General features: G+C 31.4%; 2 protein-coding genes across 2 annotated transcripts; one reads left to right on the top strand and one right to left on the bottom strand.

The window, feature by feature from the left end:
• Positions 1–29: 29 nt before the first annotated feature.
• Positions 30–9,554, bottom strand: LOC146528881 (acyl-CoA Delta-9 desaturase-like). The gene is made up of 6 exons (XM_085203949.1): positions 9,484–9,554; positions 9,129–9,225; positions 4,081–4,297; positions 3,470–3,600; positions 1,127–1,332; positions 30–726 (listed from the first exon to the last, which is right to left on the bottom strand). Exons 3-6 carry the CDS (start codon positions 4,289–4,291, stop codon positions 246–248), a joined length of 1,029 nt encoding a protein of 342 aa, XP_085060075.1. The 5' UTR covers positions 4,292–4,297; positions 9,129–9,225; positions 9,484–9,554; the 3' UTR covers positions 30–245.
• A 7,489-nt stretch (positions 9,555–17,043) lies between these two features.
• On the top strand, positions 17,044–18,399 carry LOC146528880 (uncharacterized). Its single transcript, XM_085203956.1, has 3 exons — positions 17,044–17,297; positions 17,602–17,680; positions 18,056–18,399. The coding sequence occupies exons 1-3, from the start codon at positions 17,286–17,288 to the stop codon at positions 18,277–18,279; spliced, it is 315 nt and encodes a 104-aa protein (XP_085060082.1). The 5' UTR covers positions 17,044–17,285; the 3' UTR covers positions 18,280–18,399.
• Positions 18,400–21,066: the final 2,667 nt, after the last annotated feature.

Raw genomic sequence — 21,066 nt, 5'->3', positions numbered from 1 at the left:
ATATGTGTATATATAAAAAAACAACTCTCTTCCTAATATTGTTTTTATTCATAACATTCTACTAAGTCTTCTAATTCTACGTAATTAAAATAAATATAAGTAATCATTACGATTATCCTAAAAATAAATATTATTATTATCACAAATCCTTTACAGTCGATCAAATCCAACAAAAACTGCCGATTTTTTAAATAATAAATAGTAAATACCCACTCAAAATTTCAACGAGACACAAATTTAAAAATCTATTCTTTGTTAAATTTATCTTCTGATGACGAGGATAAGTCCTCGTAGCCGAACTCTTGATGAGAACCGTCGCCTGTCCTCTTTATCCTCTTTTCGATGACCTCGCGGGATACAGTTTTAAGATCGTAAGCCCAGCCAATGCTAGACATACCATCAATAAATAGTTTAGAAAAATTAAATGAATAATCTCCTAATTCAGCCGTTTTGTAATCCCAAGGAAATGTATGGTGGTAATTGTGGAAACCTTCACCGAGAACCACTAGCGAGACGGGTTTCGTTTCGACAGGGTTGATGTTCTTATCGTAGGGCTTGCTACCCCACTTATGTGCTGCAGAGTTCACTAGCCATGTAGCATTTAGTACGTACACGTAGCGGAAAATGGCCGCTACAAAATATCCGTTCCATAACGATTCTCCCCACAGGGTGGGAATATATGATGGCAGAATGAAGCAAGCCACTGGCATCAAGAGCATATAGTACCTAAAAACAAATGTTTCCATTTCGCTTATGTCTAATGATATTATCTATTAATAATAACACTTTATAACATGTATTTCACTATTCTGATCATTTTTTTTTTCTTTTAATATATATCAAATTTAAATAATTTGAAACGAAGTCTACAATGTTATAAAGCAAAATAAGGCGAAGGCACTTTTTCTTCTGTTCCTCTCTAATTTCGAGAGATGTCGTGCGATCAGACTCCAACGGCGTGCTTTGCCTTACCATAACGGAAAAGTAGGATAATTTCAATATAATTAGTCATTCCACTAGGGGGAAATCAAGCCCATTATAATCATTAGGATACAGGCAGACTGCTTCACGTTTTTTTGACGTTTGGAATAAGTATATTTAGATATTGATTTATAAAGTTACTAACTTTTTTTGAAAACGAAGAATTGGATCAGACCATAGATCATTCATATCAATGGTGTGGCCTTTTGATTTGATTTCAGGATGCTTCCTGACGAGTAGCCATCCAACGTGTGAAAAGAAGAACCCCCGTGTTGCGTTATGAGGGTCAGCGTCTGTTTCCGAATATTTGTGGTGCATGCGATGATCACGTGCCCAATCCAACACAGAATCCTAATAAAAAAAATATGTGTTGTATTTATTCTGCACATACCACGGTAGGCAGAGGGAACGTGGAAACCTAGTGTTAAGACACTTCGTTCCCGTTAAGATACTTCCCTTTCCCACTTCCCTTTATTGCGTGTTGAATGGCGGAATTCCAAGCCACGCTTTGCCTCCGTACTAGAGCAAGAAAATGAAATTATTAAATACTTCATATCCGCGAGCGGGAATCGAATCCACAATCTTTCGCGTTACCAGTCCACTCAAAATATATATTAATTTCTAAGGTAAATATTTTAAAAATATATAATTATCTAAATGATTTGTAATCGGTCTTTATACAAAATATCCACAGTGTATTTCAAATTTGCTTTTTCTTTGATATTGTACAAGAATATGGTACGACATCACTTTAAAAGTTAAAGGCTATCATAAAGTATTATGGAAAATTATACAAATAAATAACAGAGATAATTATATTGACTTTCACATTGACATTGGCCGGAAGCATCTTTGGGTGATTGTTTATATTATGAACTGTCCTATCGATCACCCGTAGATAATAAGTTACGAACGTGGTGTGAGTTATTTCAGTTGTATTAATTTAAATCCACTGCATATGCCTAATAGAACGGCCCGTTGTGGCGCAGGGCACAAGTGTGTGACTGTAAGCGCAGCAGGTTGCGAGTTCGATTCTCATACGAAGATAAATATTTCATATTTTCATTGCTTCGCTCTGGTGTCGAGGTAGAGCGCGGTGTTGACTTCCGCCACTCAACACGCAATTCCTCAAGAATTCGGCGGAAAAGGGGGGGAAAATTATTTATCTAGTATTTTTTTAGACAGTCCATTAAAAAATACAAATATACTTATGTCATTAATTTCGTAATATTCAAATTCAAATTCAAATTCAAAATATTCTTTATTCAAATAGGCAAATATTATAAGCACTTTTGAATCGTCGAATGAACATATGAACAAAAAGCTACCACCGGTTCGGAAGGCAGTTCTGCTGAGAAGAGCCGGCAAGAAACTCAACAGTTGCTCTTTTCAAAATCAATGTTACAATCTGTTACATTAGCTGGCAGCTATCCTGCATTACATTCAATAGACATTAATTCCATACATGCTTATCCTCTAGATATTCTTGAACAGTGTAATACGCTTTACTTGTTAGAATTTTTTTTACAGATATTTTAAATTTTTGTAGTGGCAAACTAAGAATACACTGCGGAATTTTATTATATACACGTATACTCAGACCCATAAAGGATTTATTAACTTTCTGGAGGCGAAAACTTGGTGTAACTAGCTTATCTTTATTTCTCGTTTCTATCATATGATTGTCACTATGTTTATTATGACAATGTATATTTTGTCGGACAAAGAGAATGTTATAGTATATAAATTGGGAAGCAACTGTAATAATACCTGCATCTTTGAAAACATTTCGCAGAGAATCTCGCGCTCTTAGTTTATAAATATATCAAAGTTGTATGTGTTTATAAAGAAAGTTCTTATGACTCATTGTATATGTATTAAGCGATTATCATGAATAACTCACGTGTAGTGGCTTATCAGTGTCTACCTAAGTTTTTAATTACTTTGACCTGTGTATAATCACTTGACAAAATAATTGTTGAAGATAAAAAAAACAGGCAGATGTGAGTCGGACCCACCCAACAAGAGTTCCGTATCAATTACAGAATTATAGGTCAACGGAAAGATATTAAAGTTCACAAACTTCGAGCTATGCTCCTATATTTTTTATATATTATTATACAAAATTATACGTCAAAAATGATTAATAGTGTCGTCTTAATTTATTTTTCTCTGCATTTTGAAAAATAATATTAGCTTGATATCCCCACACCATCTTGAGAAAAATAGTCTTGACAGACGATAATATAGACTAACACAAAGACGAACAAAAAAGTGATGATGATATAACCTTATAAATCACACTACTTAACGTCTTTAAATTTTTCGAAGGTTGTGCATGTAACGATGGTGTTATTGCAAGAGATTTTAAATATTCCATAGAAACATGTATTTTCTTATTTAATTTATGTTTCCTAAGTAATATCCGGATAATCAACGATTGAGATATGTGAACCTTATTTCGTAGATATTTTATTTACTGACTCACCTGAAATGCAATGGTATTGAAAATTGTTAATAGTATCCTGAGAGGTAATTTTGCCTTGTACGATTTGTGGGCCCATAATCTGTGAGCGCCTGCAGTGATGCCAAGACCAGAACACAAGTAGAGTACTACCGCTGTAATAAAAATATAAGAATTGTATTATTTTTTCGTAATAAAGTTTAATAGAAAAAAATAATTCTTAATCAATAAAAATAAAAACCTTTACTAAAGTGACATTCTTATAATTTATCTGGACCGTTATGATCCTTTATCAGATGTTAATTGTTAGGATTTGGACATACCTTTTATAATTTAACTATAAAAATAAGTTTTTTTAATTTATTTTTTTTATTTATGTAAGAACCCGAATCTCGAACTTTTATATTTCCTGATATTTTAGTATTTCCACCAGCTAAACTAGTTATCAGCTTCACGCTGTATCCCACACACAGCAGGGTAGGCAGAGGGAACCCAGTGTTAGGACACTCCGTTCCCAACTTTCTGCCGAATTCTGGAGGCATTGCGTGTTGAGTGGCAGAACTCAACGCCGCATTTTTTTTTAACTGGTTATGAACATATATAAAAATAAAGTATTCTAAAAAGATAAAACATACCAAATATACGGGTGGCCCACATGGCTTTCATTAAGAACAAGTAAGCGCCGTACACTCCCCCGATGTGAAGTAACAAGAATAGTATTACGTTTCTCCATACGATTTGCCACTTTCGTTTTTCAGCTGTGGGAGGGACAGAGGTTGAGGCGTTTTTATTTAAATCTTTTTCATACAGCACCCACGATCCCGTCTGTTGATCTTGAGGAGGCATTTTGGTCTAAAAATAATAATTTCTTTAAAAAACCCGCTATATTTAGTATTTTTGAAGTAAATAAATAAATTAATAACATATTATAGTAAATTTAATTATACACAACGAAGAAATATTTTTATTTTTTGTTTATACTTGTTTCCATAATATTGCATAGCTGTTGATGTAGTAAAATTAATTATGAATCGATAATATAATAATTACTTTACGAACCATGTTCAGGAAATGGTTATTTGACAGCATTGATGTGACACGAGACTTAATTTTCATAAGCATTTTGCTAGCGTAATATTAATTTATAAATTATATTATAATTATTTATAATTTATATAAAAAATAAATTGCTGGCATATGAAAAAATAATTGGTGACTTTTGATAACGTAAAGTGACCAAAAATAATGATTTTTAAGGTTTTTGTCTGTTTCCTTGTTTGTCTAATGTGTTTGTGCACGCTTATCTCAGAAACGGCTTAACCGATTTAGTAAAAAACATTTTTTTATTCTTCCTGAAATTAATTGTGATTTTGTAATTACTATTTTTTTCTCCGAAGATAGTGAATTAATAAATATGTAGCTCAAGCGGGTGAGGCTTTTATTTAAAGACAAATACGTTCTGTACTGGCGTTCTTAAAGATCTAAACAATAAACATGAAGTATTATTAAATACCTATTGATACATATTTTTTTATTTTCAGTAAGTCATGGCTTCTATATCAAATGCTGGAAGACAATAAAGATATAGAGAACGTCTTAAACAGACCAATCTTATGAAATATGAAGATATGCGGAATAAACACTTACAAAGAATTAAACTTAATTCCCGTGATAACGACTCAAATTTTGATATATTTTAAAGTGGATTTAATTTTATCATTAACTTTGTGATCATTAGAAATATAAGTTTATTACGTTACGAACTAGCATTATTATATTGTTAATATTATTATTATTTTTTTTTTATGGTAAAAGGACAAGGCAAACGAGCGTTAGGGTCACCTGATGGTGATCACCGCCGCCCACGACCCCTTGCAGCACCAGAAGAGCTACAGGTGCGTTGCCGGCATTTGAGGTGGAGATAGACGCGCTTTTTAAAGGTACCCATATCGTACCGACCAGGAATTTAATGTATTGTCACTTTGTTATGTTTTCTTACATTTATAATCTGTTAATTCAACGATTGAATCTCGAAAATTTTAATTTGTGTCTCATTAAATAAAAAAAACAATAGTTTTATTCATATAATATTTTAATTTTGTTGTGACATCAGTTTCGTAACAAACTTTATCGGTGTTGTTACTTATCAGTTACGTTACGAATTCGAAAATGTCCACTTTTCTGATTATGACCCATTAACGAACTCGACACGTTTTAAGTGCTTCTCAACGGTTGTATGTAAACCCTTAACTTTTCTGTAACCGTGATGATACAAGACAATCTGCTTCGCAATTAATTTGGATTCATCATCATTGAGCTCAAATGGCCGACCAGAATGTCGGTCTTCTTTAAGATAAAAATCTTCATCATGAAACTCTTAAAGATAATTTCAGCATTTTTTAAGGGTGTCATTACCACATATAACATCACATAACCTTTTGATATATGGTATTTCCTTTACCTTTAAATTAATTTATTTCCATTCGTTAAGTAAACAACGTTCGTAACAATATTTCATCATAAACGTTTTCAATATATACCTACTAATAAATAAAGTGGTATTAAAGAGATTCCGGAATAGATAAAACTAATCACAACGCATTTGAGTGATTACAATTTATCTTTATTGTTTGTTTGTATACAGGACGTGTTATAAATATTTCAGAATTAAGGAACTGGTCCAGTCCTTTTTAGGTCAGTCGTAACGCAGTAGCCCAAGGCTGTGGGTTCGATTTCCACTAGAGGAAATGAAATATTTAATATTTTCATTTCTTCGCTCTGGTGTCACACCACAGCCTTGTATTCGCCATTCAACACGCAATGCCACCAGAATTCGGTGGAAAGTGCTTTATTTGCCTACCCTACTACATCAGGGATACAGTGTGATGCTGTAAGGAACTTGTCATGAACATTATAACATTGATGAATGAATTGTTAGACTAAACTGTCAAATTATTTAAATAGCCTCACTTTTCAAAATTGTCACTTTAAACTGTTAAACGTGGCAAAGGTATGATGGCTAGAATTTAAATTGCAATTGCAATCATTTTCAACTATTTATCTCTATCATGTCAATATGAAGACTATCATCATTTTAGCAATAAATTTTAAATTGCTTGCATAAAACATTCACTTATTTTCTGTTAAAATATCACCTATTTGTAATTCTAATGCTACTTATTAGTAGGAATTTATACACAAATACACAACAAAAAGTATCTAATATTGAAAGTTAAAATCAAAAGTCATCAAGCTTTTTCTAAGCTTTTTCTAGCTTAGCCAGAGCCCTTTCATTTGATACATCACTTGAACTAGCGGCTTTAATACCAAATTTTGCCTCCCTTTACAACTATTATTTTTTAGGATTTAACCACAAATATATAATGTATAGTAGTGCCTGTAAATTCTAGCTGCCAAATTTCATAATTCTAGGTCATCCGGAATTACTCTATGAGTTTTGATTCCCTTCATAGTGTCGAAATACTCGTTTTTTGCAGTATAAACGACCATATATTTTCTAAATAAATATAGAAATATGTTTTTTGTCTATGGTTTGAATTACAACTCGATATCTCCAAGCGTTCCTGAGATAAAGGGTTTTGATACGGACAACAGAGTGATCTTATAAGAGTTACTTTTTACGGAACCCTAAAAATAGTGGCCTAATAACCCTTCCTTAGTAGGGAATAGTATACATTCGCACAGAGCTGAATGTACCTACTTGAATATATTACGAATCAAAGTCGAAAGAGTATTTTATGTTTTTTTTTCACGGACGGTAAATAAATTTATAAAAATAAAAAAAAATTGTGCAAATTTTGAGACCAAATTGTAGAACATAAAATCGTCTACTAAAACTATCTTTGCCGACTGCGTAATTTTGTTAAGTGACGATGTTTTCTTTTGACTGGACTAAAAATTTCACAGTGCATTTTCTTTTATGTTATGCATATCTCATTTAAAAATTATTTTATTTCATTGTACAAAATATACTAACACTTTTAATAATAAAAATATACAATTGTTTTTATCTTTTGTGAAAGGAATAAAAAATATGTTTATGTTACAAAAATAAGTAATAATATGTTTAACTTTTTTGGTTTGTAAAAAATTGTTGGTGATAAATGGAAGTGACAAAAAAGTGACAGAAAAAAAATACACGTAATTTTTACAACTTTATCCGCGATTAACTATCCACTGTATTTTTTACCCGACTTTAAAGGGAGGGTTCTGTTTTTAGCGAGATATAACGTAATATTAATAAAAATAATACAATCAGAAAGTTTGAAAATATGGATATATACTGGGATAGTAGCAGTGACAGCTCTTGTGAACTGTAAAAGCGGGTACAAATCCTTACGATATTAACTCTATAATGAAATATATTGTGTCATAACTACAAAACACTATGAAAAAAAAAACACCAACACAACACCTTTAATTCCCAGTTCCCAGGTTCCCTCTGCCTATCATGATATATGTAGATTACAGTGTGAACCTAAATAAAAACGTCCAAATCCACTTCCCATTCGTCGATTTTTTACCAAAAATTTACACAAAATTGAGTTCACAAAGTTCACACTAGACGTATTTGAATACGTATAGCATATTAAATATTCAACGTAACAAATAACAAGGCTGTTAATATTCAAAGAGTAATTAATAACATTTACAGTATGAAGAAAGGTCGCTTTGACAATATCGTCATTTATATAATATGTAGGTACCATTTGTTTCTCTGACTCTATTGACCGCGGTGGCGTGATCGCGGTGTGCCATCTATAGTCATCACAAATTGATAATGGGTGACAGTTTAGAGACTGAGGTCATAGTGGCGCAGGGGCACAGGGGTGGGTGATTGTGGGTTCGATCCCCGCTCGGGGGAATTATTATTTATTAATATTTTTATGTCTTCGCTGTAGCACCAAGGCTAAAGCTAAAGGCTAAGGCTTAAGGTAGATCAACCTTGATCAAACATGCCTTGAAAAATAAGGCAGAAAGTGTGGAACAACAGCTATATGCGGGATCTACCACAAAGCTGATTATAAGTTTAGACTTTAGAGGCTATATACGTATTATGATATCATTATTTTGTATGCTCATACTTCTTTTAGTTTCACGCTTTATCCCGCACGTAGTAGGCAGATTGAACATGAGAACCTATTGTTAAGACGCTTATGTATAAAATGATGAGAAACTAAAATTATATGACTAACCATAGTCAACCGTCCACCTCCACCTTAGAAGAAACGATTACTTGTATGTTGTTTAGTTATAAACAAACAGGACTTACGAATATATTCATAGAAACTACTTTTTCATTTATTAATTATAAAAACATTTATAAAAAATAGAATTAAAAATCAACCAAAATATTATCATTAATCAAACAAATAACAAAATATCATGCAGGTACCTATTTGGCAAGTAATTATAAAACAAAAAACACGTGTTTTTATAATGTATTTACAAAAAAACAAGGAAGTGTTATGATATAAAATAAACGTTCTAACATTTTAGCTTTAGTAATTATTAGTTAGATTTAAATAATTAAATAATAAATGAATATTAATAAATTATTACAAAAAATAATTTGTAAACATATTGCTTATATTTAAAGTTTTCAATACGTAAAAGGAGAAGTTATTCCAATTTATAAATTAAGCAAAAACACTACACTCACCTTTTTCCCAGGCACCGCACAGTAACTTATTTCACCAAAGTGGTTTATATAAGTTAGCACTTAGCGGCTTGCGATCGGATTTAGATGTCTCGGTACACTGCAAAGAAAATTTTATTTACACCGATTATATATCTAGTAAGTGTATAGGCACTCAACTATTCACGCATCGCTGTAAGCTTGTTAAACTAATATTGAAGAATTTATTTGACAATTTTTATTTTTTTTTATGAAATACGATTAAGAAAATATGATAAATCAATAAATACACTGTATTACGTTTTAATTTAATATTATTTTTATTATTTTAAATATTTTTTTAAAAAATTTGGACAGATTATAAATTTTAAATTCGTACATATGTAGGTATACTTGTAGTGGAGGCAACCGAGCATTTGCACAACTCAGCGCGAAATGTGTGTGGCAGGTTTTATTAGTGATAATTATCATTAATTACCAAATACATAATTCTTCTTAGTGTTTGAAGTTTTTGTGTAGGATTTTTATTAGAAACAATTCCGCTCGATTTCGGCTCGCACTTAACCGATTTTTAAGAACTAGGCAGTTGGTTATTAAGAATTATGCCCATTTAGTATATTATTAAGTCCTATACCAGGGATTTAACGGAAGTAGTTTTTAAACAGGACCGAAGCCGGAAATCGAGTGTTGAATTTGGTTTATTAAAGTCAGAATGTCTTCTTCTTACAAAATTAAAGTGTATATACGAGTATGTCATTTTCGTGTTATCTATAACTTCCCCTAAAATATATATATTTAAGTTTTCACTCAAATTTTACAGAAGTAGGATAAAAGCACTTAGTTTTGGCTTTGTTATTCAATATGAAAAATTACCTAAATTTATCAATAATTTAACACACACTTCTTTTGAAAACTTCGGATGCGTTTCATTTAAAGGACCACTTCCGCCTCTTCACACGCAATTTCTCCAGAATTTGGCGGAAAGTGGGGAACGGAAGTGGCTTAATGAGCACGGGGTATCTTTATACTAGGTTCCCGGGTTCCCTCTGCTTACCGTTGTATAAGGGGTCAAATATGTATTGGATACTTCATTAATAAAAAATATTCGAGTATATTCCAAGAAGCATGTAATGTATTCGAATGGATCAATTGGAGATGGCGCGGCTATTCTGTAAGCATCAATTGCGTAATAGCCTACATCCGTACCCCTTGTAACGTTTGCACAGTCGCAAAATTTAATATATAATCTTGAAATACTTTTATGTCATTTTTTCTGCTTTTCAAACGCAGTGACTAGTCACTTCGCTACCCAACTGGAATACAAAGCATATTATTATTTTGCAAGTTTTGTTATCTCTAATCTATATATATAAAAGGACTTGTCCTCACTGACTGAGGTAAGACGCACGCACAGCCGTAACCGCTGTGCGTAGAAACGTAATATTTGGACAGATGTTTACTTTCATAATCTGGACATCCACTAAGAAGGGATTTTGAAACATATTAACCCTAAAGGGGTGAAAAAGGGGTTGAAAGTTTGTATGGAAAAAAAATTAAATTGGCATAGATTTTTATAAAATTTGAAATTTAGATTTTTAAAAGTATTTAATTGAATACGTGTTTCATGGTTTTCTAGAATTCTTCCCCTAAGGGTGCAAATAAGGGGTTGAAAGTTTGTATGGAAAAATCTTTAAAACGCCACCGATTATTATAAAATTTGAAATTTAGACTCTTAAAAATATTTAATTGAACATGTGTTTCATGGTTTTCTAGAATTCACCCCCTAAGGGTGCAAATAAGGGGTTGAATGTTTGTATGGAAAAATCTTTAAATCGCCACCGATTTTTATAAAATTTGAAATTTAGACTCTTAAAAATATTTCATTGAACACATGTTTCGTGGTTTATTAGAATTCGCCCCTAATTACGCAAGCGAAGCTGCGCGCGTCCGCTATTATAATATATACATTTAATTCCTGTTTTCATCGGGGGCTAGTTAAAGTCAAGGATTATTTTTCATAAAATATAACGAAAAAGTTTATAAATAAAATAAAGTTGAATTTATGTTTTTTGTTAATAAAAAAATAAAAATATTATTTGACACAACTTTTGAAATGTATATCGTTCTATCTGGATTTAAATTCGCAATTTCAAGTATGTTATAAATGTCAAACTTTAAATAATAACATTATAAGAATTCTAAGGTCGCAACTAGATTTACGCATTAATACTTATATCTTTTATTTTTAAAATATTTTTCACGGATAGCGATACCTATAGTTTAATATTTTTCTTAACAGACAAGTATCACTTATTTTTAGGATATAATGGAAATATGTAATGTGACGCAACAGCTTGTCAAGCAAAAGTTTAAGTTAAGAAACTTATTTTCATAATAAAGCTAAATTGAGATTCTTGCTTCATTTTTTATTTTTGCTGTAAATTTTTCTCAAAGTTTTATTCAAGTTGCTGTGGTAACGAGGGTAATCGCGGGGATGAGTTCTATGACTTAATATGAACTAGAATTCGGCGGAAAATGGGGAAAGCATGTTTTTAATTGGACTATCTTACTATACTAGGTTCCTAGGTTCCCTCTGCCTACCCTGCTTCGTGCAGAATAAAGAGTGAAGCTAAAAAAGAGGTGTAAGGAGTATATCTACAAACACGTATATTATTTTTAATATGCAATAGGCTCCTATTTTTACGTTTATGCAGGTACGAATATATTATATTTTAGTGGGGTAGATATTAACTGAGCATGGAAAAATTTCCAATCACGTGAAAATCATTTGTTAACTTCGTCAGTTGCTCCAAATGACATTATCATTTTATCAATGTTTAAAGGTGATGACACGACACTAACACGGGCTTGAACTTTGTGATTTGTACTATTATATCATTAATCATTAAATTATTATAATTTTAACATGTTTTCTACTGTGACTCATTAGGTACAATATTTATATTAATAACTTATGGCATATGGTATCTCATTTTGCTAAAATATATTTTAATATTTTACTATAATATATTTGTTTTTACTCGTAGTTAGTTTTAAGTAACAGAATATTCGCCTTCAGACCAACTTTGACTTCAAGGCGGCAATTATTTTCCACGGTTTATGTTATTTAAAAAATCTACACTTCCCCTTAATTCGTTGTTCAGTAGTTGAGTTCAAGAGTTCAAGTTGAGGTCCTTCACTCAACACACAATGTATCAAAAATTAGGCGAAAGTGAGGAATGGAATGTTTTAATTGTAGTTTCCCTCCGTTTCCTGAGCGATATAGCGTAAAGCTAAAAAAGTAGGATTGTTTTTAGGTTGAAAAACAAAAATTAAATTCTGATTATGTTTACAGCGTAATAACAACATCTACTGACTTGTTTACTGACGCAAGGGAAATATTTATGTAAACTTTAGCTCTTTTACAAAACGCGTTCATGTAAATTGACGTTTGAATTCTTAGTGTCATAGATAGTATTGACTATTTGTTTACTTAAATCGTAAGAAATATAAGATATCTTCTAGAATATTCGATAGGTTAGGGTTAAGATTGGGGGCCGGCGTGGCGCAAGTGGCGCACAAGTGTGCAACTGTAAGCGCGACAGTTGTGGGTTCGACTCTCATTCAGGGCAATTTAATATTTTGTAATTTCATTTCCTCGTTCTGGTAACGAGGCAAAGCTCTGACGAACACTACGCCTGAAGAATTCGGCGGAATGTGGGGAACGGAAGTGTCTTAATGGAAAACGGAATGTTTTAAACTAGATTCCCTCTGACTGCACTGCTATGTGCGGGATACAGCGTGAAGCTAAAATAAAATATGCTTTAACAAAAAAAGCGTCTTCATACAGTAAATTAAAAAATAAAAACACAATTTACTTAACATAAAGTAATACACATTTTGATTTAGTTAAACATAAATAATTTAATAGGTATTTTATAATTTTGGAGTCGGTGCCAAGTAACGCAAACAAGCTTAGTAATTTGATGTAAATTATTACCATTAGCTTGCCTTTTTATAGAAGTCTGTTAAAAAATATAATAAAAACTGTAGATACGCTTAAACCAGTTCATACAATAGGTAGTTATATTGGTGCACATACATGGATATTGCATACTCACATGCGGTAGTTACAAGTAGATACTTATAAGAAAATACACTCTAAGGCCTATGTAATCCAGTGAGCACCAGTATCAAATAACAAATAACAGTCCAACACAATATATATCTCGTGAATAACTCTACTATTACTATTAAAAGTAGTTTATTATCAATAAGATGTATTACAAGAAAAATAATGAAAAAGTTTTTTTTTATACGAAACCATGTACGGGCTCGTATGCATTAAGACAATAACCATTGCAAACATATTTAGTATTGTATGTAGTAAAACGAATAATATTAAAGTTATGGAATATTATAAATGGAATATAATAGACAAACAATCAGTTTCCTTTTTTCATTGTAGCATAGAAAAACTTTACATTAAGTGTATCCATTATATCGATTTCGGAATCTAAATCGTCATCATCACTATCACCAGGAATGGAATTAGTAAGATTTTCTCAGCAAAAACGTCTTTTTTTATTGAGTTGTTATGAGTCATAGACTTCTGGTGTCCGTGCCTTTTTTCTACTTATAACTGTTCCCTGAGTGAGAATCGAATCGGTCGCGTTACAGCCCTTCCACAGGTTTAGGGGCCATCTTGCCCCTGCGCAACGATGGCCAATTTATAGAAAATTATTGCTTGCTCTAGCTACGAGAAATCGTCCATTTGCCTAAAATAAAAGAAATACAATGGGTTTTATGAAAATTTATTTTAAGTATTTATTTTTTGCAGATGTGGGATTGACAATATTTTTTCATATCTTATTTACTACTCCCGGCGCGCACATTTCGTACGCCTGAACGATACTATTATTTATTTACTTATTTAATTAAAGTGTACTTAGGAAAAATTGGTTGGTTATTTAAGTATGGTTATCAATAGTGTTATATACAAATTTGTTACTTAAAACTTCTGGAATTTAAATTGTTTTTGCTCATAAAAAAGAAGAAAATAAATTAATTATTTCATATTAGGATATACAGACAGAAAAACAAAAAAAAAATCGTTTCTTTGTATTTAGTATTTTATAAATAACTATATGCCCATTTAAATTACTTAAATTTATTATATAAATATAATTTATATATATGTATAGGTATACATAGTATTTATAGATGCTTAGATGATGTTTTAAATATTTCTACTATTTTACGTCAATCACTTTTTTTTGTTTCCCGCTGTATGGGGAAAGGTTTTTCTTAACATTAGGTTCCCTCTGTCCATCTAAAGCTGAAGCTAAAAACTAAATAAAAATATATAACCTAGAGTATTTAATATATTAATTTCAAAACGAGAATAAATAGGTAAGTTTACCCATTACTTCTCAAAGCAGAACAATAAGTTGCAGGTGACGCTCTATTGTCACTAGAACTATGTAATTAGGTTAACATATAATGCCATAATCATCTGGGTAAGCCTATATAATTAATCAACATAAGGTGTTATAATCCTGTTCTATACTAAAGCTCTCTAGCCCTTTATAATATAAACAAACTATCCAAATGATAAATATTATTTTAGTCTATGAGTATAATATTAACTGCATTATATATTTATTGAAATAAAACTGTTTTCGAGTCAAATAGATATTAATTTATAGAGTATAAATTTGACAAACACCAAATACTAATATTAAAATTAAATAATATATTGCTTAGGGAGAAATTTGTTTGGAGTTTTTTATGTTCACGATGTCCATGCACATAGGAGGGTGGGTAGAGGGACCCTGGGGGCTTTACCCCACATTCACGACATTTCATTTCATGACATTCGTATCGCGTCAGTATGACCTCCACAATGAAATTATGTATTATTTTTAACTTAACGCTATATCCCGCGCGTAACAGCGTAGGCAGAGGGAACCTGCCAATCTGGTGTTAAGACACTTCAGTTCCCCATTTTCTACTGAATTCTGGAGGCATAGAAGTCTGGTGGTGGTGGTGGAGTGGTGGAACTCTCTACGCCGTGCTTATGCGTCGTTATTAGAGCGAAGAATCGAAAACATTAAATATTTCATACGAGTAAAATAATTATTATGACTATTTATAATAATATGATGATCTCCACTTAAAAAGGTACGGACTAGATATTAATTTATCAGTAATTCTCATTATACGTTAACAGTCACGCTTCTCCTGCATAGTATTAACGAAGTAAACAGCTGCTTAACTAATCTTGGCAAAGAGAAGCGTAGTGTAGCTGCTATGTTTAATTAATAAAATCAGTTAGGTCATAGTTAATATTTACAGTTTGAATTGAAATTCAATGACATTTCAATCGTTTATTCGAAATAAATGGAGTACGTGACGCAATCACGTGACGTGAGCTTTCGAAGTTTATAATACGACTACAGTTACATATATGTTTTCAAAATTTTATTTTTTATTTTTTCCAAACAAGAGCAGGCACTTTAACTTAAACGAAATAAATTTTAATATTATCATGCATCTCTGTGAGGTCGGCGGCGGAAGCCAAGTGATATATTTTTTCCCATTTGTCACGTTGTTTTGGAAACCACTCGAGGTAGTGCCGGGGCAATGTGGTGTGGAAGGGTAAGAACAACAGAGAGGTTTTCAAGAGATCAGGAAACTTGCGGACTGATGGCAAAAAGTGGTAGACAATGAAGGATTGCACTTTCGAATATTCCGTAGGTTTCCAAGATAGCCATACATTTTTATTTATTTACTAAAATTTATTTTGCGTATTTTTTGTATTTTCTGATAGGTTTATGTCCAATTACAGTTAATTTTTTATAATGTCAAAGTTAATATTTTGTCTCAAGTCGAAATTTTCAATTGATGACACTGAGCAATAAAACAGTTATATATAATTTAATTTACGTTTAGGAGAACACCATTAAAACTTAGATAAATTTGACGTCGGCAATAGATACAGTCAGTCAAAACATAATTTTAAAATATATTTTAATAATAATTTTATACTATGTGATCTAGCTACAAGGCCATGATATAAACAGACAAAATTCACTCAAGGTAAGGTCGAAAACGATCCAAATTAAATTGAAAACAGGAATTATTTACAAGAGTTACGAAACTATTTATTTTTTATTCTAAGCTAGAGCTTAATCTAAGATATTTCGTAAGCATTAATCAATGCACCTCTAAATGTAGTTTGCAACCTTGAGGGCACGTTTATTAAATTATTTATTTATCTTTTTTAATACACTAAACTATTCTAAAAAACCTACTCGGTTTTTGCTTCATACCATCCCATTAAAATACGTCCGTACCCTACATTCTGTAGAATTCCGGAAGCATTGCGTGTTGAGTGGCGGAACTAAACGCCACGCTATGTCTCAACATCAGAGCGAAGAAATATTATACACACTTAATAAATTCTAATTTTCAACATCAATCAAATTTTATTTTTTCTTTTATATATGTACTACTAAATAGTCTTCTTTGGTACCAAATATCAAGTTTCTAGGTCACCTACAAGTGCTTTAGCTTTTTGATGAATGTGTGACAATAATTATGGTTTTTAAATGTTAATATATCAATATTCGTTGCAGTTAAATTATTGAAATTTTATATACATTATAAACCCCCCAGGGTTTTAACAAATTTGCTAAATTTCATGCTTGTAGACTTATTGGTGTATGAATTATTTAGTATGAATTTAGTAACAAAATACAGCTTAATGTACATAATATATTAGCTATACAATATTAAATTAGTTGAGTAGAAGTTGTGACCTTCGGCTGTCTGGCTCGAGCTTTTATAAAAAATAAAAAAAAAAGTATTACAAAAAAAAAAACAAAAACTGATCACATCATCCTCATCGTCCTTCATTTTGTTTATATTACAAATGGCTGTTAATTATTTACGTGTTAACAGTCAAATCTTACAAAGCATATTTTTTTTAAATGTCACCTTTGCTCTTATATTAAACGATCTGTACGTGACAGAATAATTACATTGTGGGTATTTTCATACAAAAACCCTTTCATACAATACTCTGGATGTAAGTATATAAGAGCTGGGAAGACGATGTGAGTTATACATTGCTAGTGGTGTTGAGTCTTAACAATTGTGTTGAGTATACGCAATAAAATGCATCTATTGGTAATTTTTTTTACATTATATTTTTAATAATAGAAAAAAAAAAAAATAGTGTAGAAATACTATATTTATCTAGACATATTTTTGCGGGTATTTAGAGTTCTAATATATTTGACTAATAAAGAAAGCTTTTAAAAAAGTGATTGAGATTCTATATAATGTCGTCCTCCGATCTATACATAGAGTTCCCACTACCTTGCACGAGATATCAAAATTAAGTTGTAATTAAAAATACATTTATGATTATGTAATACTTATTATATTAGTTGTTTTTTTTTATATTAATTTTTATTTCACATTTTAATAGCTGCAGCTATTTGGCGTCTTTCTGGCGATTGTGGCGGTGACCAGCCACGAGTATGGCAACTCTCATGGACATCACTCAGGTTAATTTTGTGTTTTGTATTGTTTTGTGCATAGGTCATATCAAGGCAAATATTTTTTATGCCACGAACTCTTTTCTATTATTTTTATTTACGTACCGCACAAATAGGAGGGTAGGCAGAGAGAACCTTTTAACCTAGTGTTACAACACTCCGTTCCCATTAAGACACTTCCATTCTCCACTTTTATTGCAATGTGTATGTGGAGAGGCTGAAATATAAAATTTTTCATTTGGTATTTCAATGGTATTTATTATTATGATTAATATCATAGTTATTAAAAATTTCGTTTCATTAAGAATATTAAATAATAATTTTTTGTTAGTAATTGTGAGATACGAATATAAATATATTAATAACATAAATTTTGGGTTACAGGAGGAGGTGATTTTAACAGTGAATTACGTTTATCGGCTGCCGATCGTTCTTTCGGAGGCTCTCTAGTCCGCTCAAAAAGCGGTTGGGGAAGTTCCAGTGGATACGGAACCAACGCCAGGAGCCACCAATCTAATGATCATGCAAATAACTTAGGACGTTCAAATTGTGGTTCAGGTAACTATGGCGTTGGAAGCCAGGACTCTAGTTCCAGATCGACCTGGTAGGGGAAAGATATGATTTGTTTTTATCGTAAACAATTTTATAAACCTTCACGGCTATGTTGATGTTATACGTACGTACCTATATAAAAATTAAAAATAATAAATTTTCGATGTCAAAACGTGTTTATATTTTTTGTTATACCCACCTATTTTTTTAGACGTTATTTTATTGATACCTACGCGCTAATATAGTAGACTAGCGGACGCGCGCAGCTTCGCTTGCGTATTTAAGGGTGAATTCTAATAACCCATGAAACAGGTGTTGAATGATATATTTTTAAGAGTCTAAATTTCAAATTTTATAAAAATCGGTGGCGATTTAAATATTTTTCCATACAAACTTTCAACCCCTTATTTACACCCTTAGAGGGTGAATTCTAAAAAACCATGAAACCTATGTTCAATTAAATATTTTTAAGAGTCTAAATATCAAATTTTATAAAAATCGGTGGCGATTTAAAAATTGTCCCATACAAACTTTCAACCTCTTATTTGCACCCTTAGGGGGTGAATTCTAGAAAACCATGAAACATGTGTTTAATTATATACGTTTAAGAGTCTGAATTTAAAATTTTATAAAAATTGGTGACAATTTAAAAAAAACCTATACAAACTTTCAACCCCTTATTTGCACCCTTAGGGAGATAATTCTAGAAAACGATGAAACAAGTGTTGAATTAAATACTTTTAAAAATCTAAATTTCAAATTTTATAAAAATCGGTGCCGATTTAATTTTTTTTCCATACAAACTTTGAACCCCTATTTCACCCCTTTAGGGTTAAAATTTGTCAAAATCCCTTCTTAATGGATGTCCAGATTACAAAAGTAAACATCTGTCCAAATTTAACGTTTCTACCACCAGCTGTTACGGCTGTGCGTGCGTCTTACCTCAGTCAGTGAGGACAAGTCCTTTTATATATATAGATAATTGTTGTTTTGAAACAGCGATAGACTTATTAATTCGATATTCAATAATTGTAGCTGCAATTCTTCAATTGGATTTTCATTTAAAATGCATAGCAAAATCAATTTGTTTTCTATTGTTACACGAAAAGGGTTGGTACCGACTTGGTAATAGGTGGGTACTTGCTATTGTAGTATAATATATATTTTATGTTATAGCGTCATTAAAGATTTCAATTATATTTTTATAAGAATATTACCAATATATAATAAATATCGTTAGTGAACTCGTGGAAAAGAGGGTAGATGTAGGTGAAAAAGACTATAAAAACTGTGGAATTGTGTCAATCGAGCAATTGCTTGGAGGCAACGGCCCTTATTGGAAGGAAACTCATGTAAAGTATTGTTATTAGGTTATATGTACCACTTATTATAATTTCGTAAAATTTCTTTCCGAATAATTTAGAAATATATAGACGATATGGTTTATCTTGATGTTTTTTTTCAAAACGTTAACTGCTTCCGATTTCAATATATATATTTTTTTAGCCTCGTGGTGTGTCCCGCAAATAGCAGGGTAAGTATAAGGAACCTAATGTTAAGACGCTTCCATTCCCCGTTGCCCGTTTTCGGCCAAGATCATTGGGTGCTGAATTGCGGAACTTAACATCGTGCGCTCGTTACCAGAGTGGGAGAGTTCCGTCGAGTGAGAAACGAACTCTACGACATGACAGACCTCTGTCTGTTTTTTATAAAAAAAAAAATACCTCCTACCTACTTTTAGTTAAAAAGTAAGGAAAAACTAATCCATTGTATAAGAAATGTAATTTAAGCTTAAGTCTCAAAAGCGTTTACATTCACGCTTGCGCAAACACCTAACTTAATAACAAGTTTTCTAGAGCAATTCTTTTATCGATTTTACGAAAAGTATTTTCTAGAAACTTATAATGTTAAAATTTCACGAGCCTGGTATTACGAAAAGCACGCTTCTGCCTGGATTTAGGTATGCTTGTTTTGTTTAGTGGGTGTTGGTAGGTTTGTTTAAATCGAGATTTTCTTTGTTAATGTTTACATTTATTATATATTACATTTATTATATTTGAAATATTATTTAACTAATTTTATATATTTAACAAACCGCGGCGTTGAGTTCTAGAACTCGTCAATGGTGGCGCAGGGGAAACACGTGTGACTGTAATCGCGCTCGAGGATATAAAATATTGAATGTTTTCAAAAAAAAGCAATGACGTAGAGGGCTACCATCCAGCATAAAATCTAAAATTTTAATACGTTTTTTACAAAGTTAAACGTCGTTATTTTACATTTTTTTCCCAATTTTAGTTTATTAATTACAAGTTTTATAGTTACAAACTTAAAAAGTATAATGATGATAATTATATAATTATTAAATTAAGTTTCTATGATTAACGTAATTGTAAACTTTTGCCATAATTATCGTATGATTTCATTTTGAGAAATTAGTTCATATTTTTACGTACCTACCATTTTTTACAATTAAAGATACTACAAATAAATTTGCGACATATTTTTAAAATATATTTTAATAAAATTCGAAACAAAATAATTATTACTCTCGCCAAAAATAAAGTCCATTCGAAAAGTTTATGAATATTCATTTATTAATTAAAATAATTGTGTTATTACGTAGTTACTTAATGCTGACCAATAATTAATTTATCTATATTGCGTCAATAGGTTTTTGTTAATATTAATCAATAAAAGTTGTTTTTTTGAGGCCCGCGACTTGTTGTGGGTCCGATCCCCACTCGAGGAAATTAAATATTTATTTAAATTTTCATTTTCATTTCTTCGCTCTTGTGTCAAAGCGCGGCGTCGAGTTCCGCCTCTCAACACGCAATGCCTCT

Source organism: Heliconius melpomene, chromosome 19 (assembly GCF_056956725.1).
Source record: "Heliconius melpomene rosina isolate 202511_hmr_F chromosome 19, ASM5695672v1, whole genome shotgun sequence".
Taxonomy (NCBI): Eukaryota; Metazoa; Arthropoda; class Insecta; order Lepidoptera; family Nymphalidae; genus Heliconius; species Heliconius melpomene.
Note: the sequence above shows the minus strand (reverse complement) of the source record. Positions and strands in the feature narration are given on the sequence as shown.

Coding starts and splice junctions, on each gene's coding strand:
- LOC146528881 (XM_085203949.1), bottom strand. CDS start 4,291: ATGCCTCCTCAAGATCAACAGACGGGATCGTGGGTGCTGTATGAAAAA. Junction 3,601..4,080: donor GTGGGCCACCCGTATATTTG/GTATGTTTTATC, acceptor TTTTTATTACAG/CGGTAGTACTCTACTTGTGT. Junction 1,333..3,469: donor TCAATACCATTGCATTTCAG/GTGAGTCAGTAA, acceptor TTTTTTTATTAG/GATTCTGTGTTGGATTGGGC.
- LOC146528880 (XM_085203956.1), top strand. Junction 17,681..18,055: donor CTCTCATGGACATCACTCAG/GTTAATTTTGTG, acceptor TTTGGGTTACAG/GAGGAGGTGATTTTAACAGT.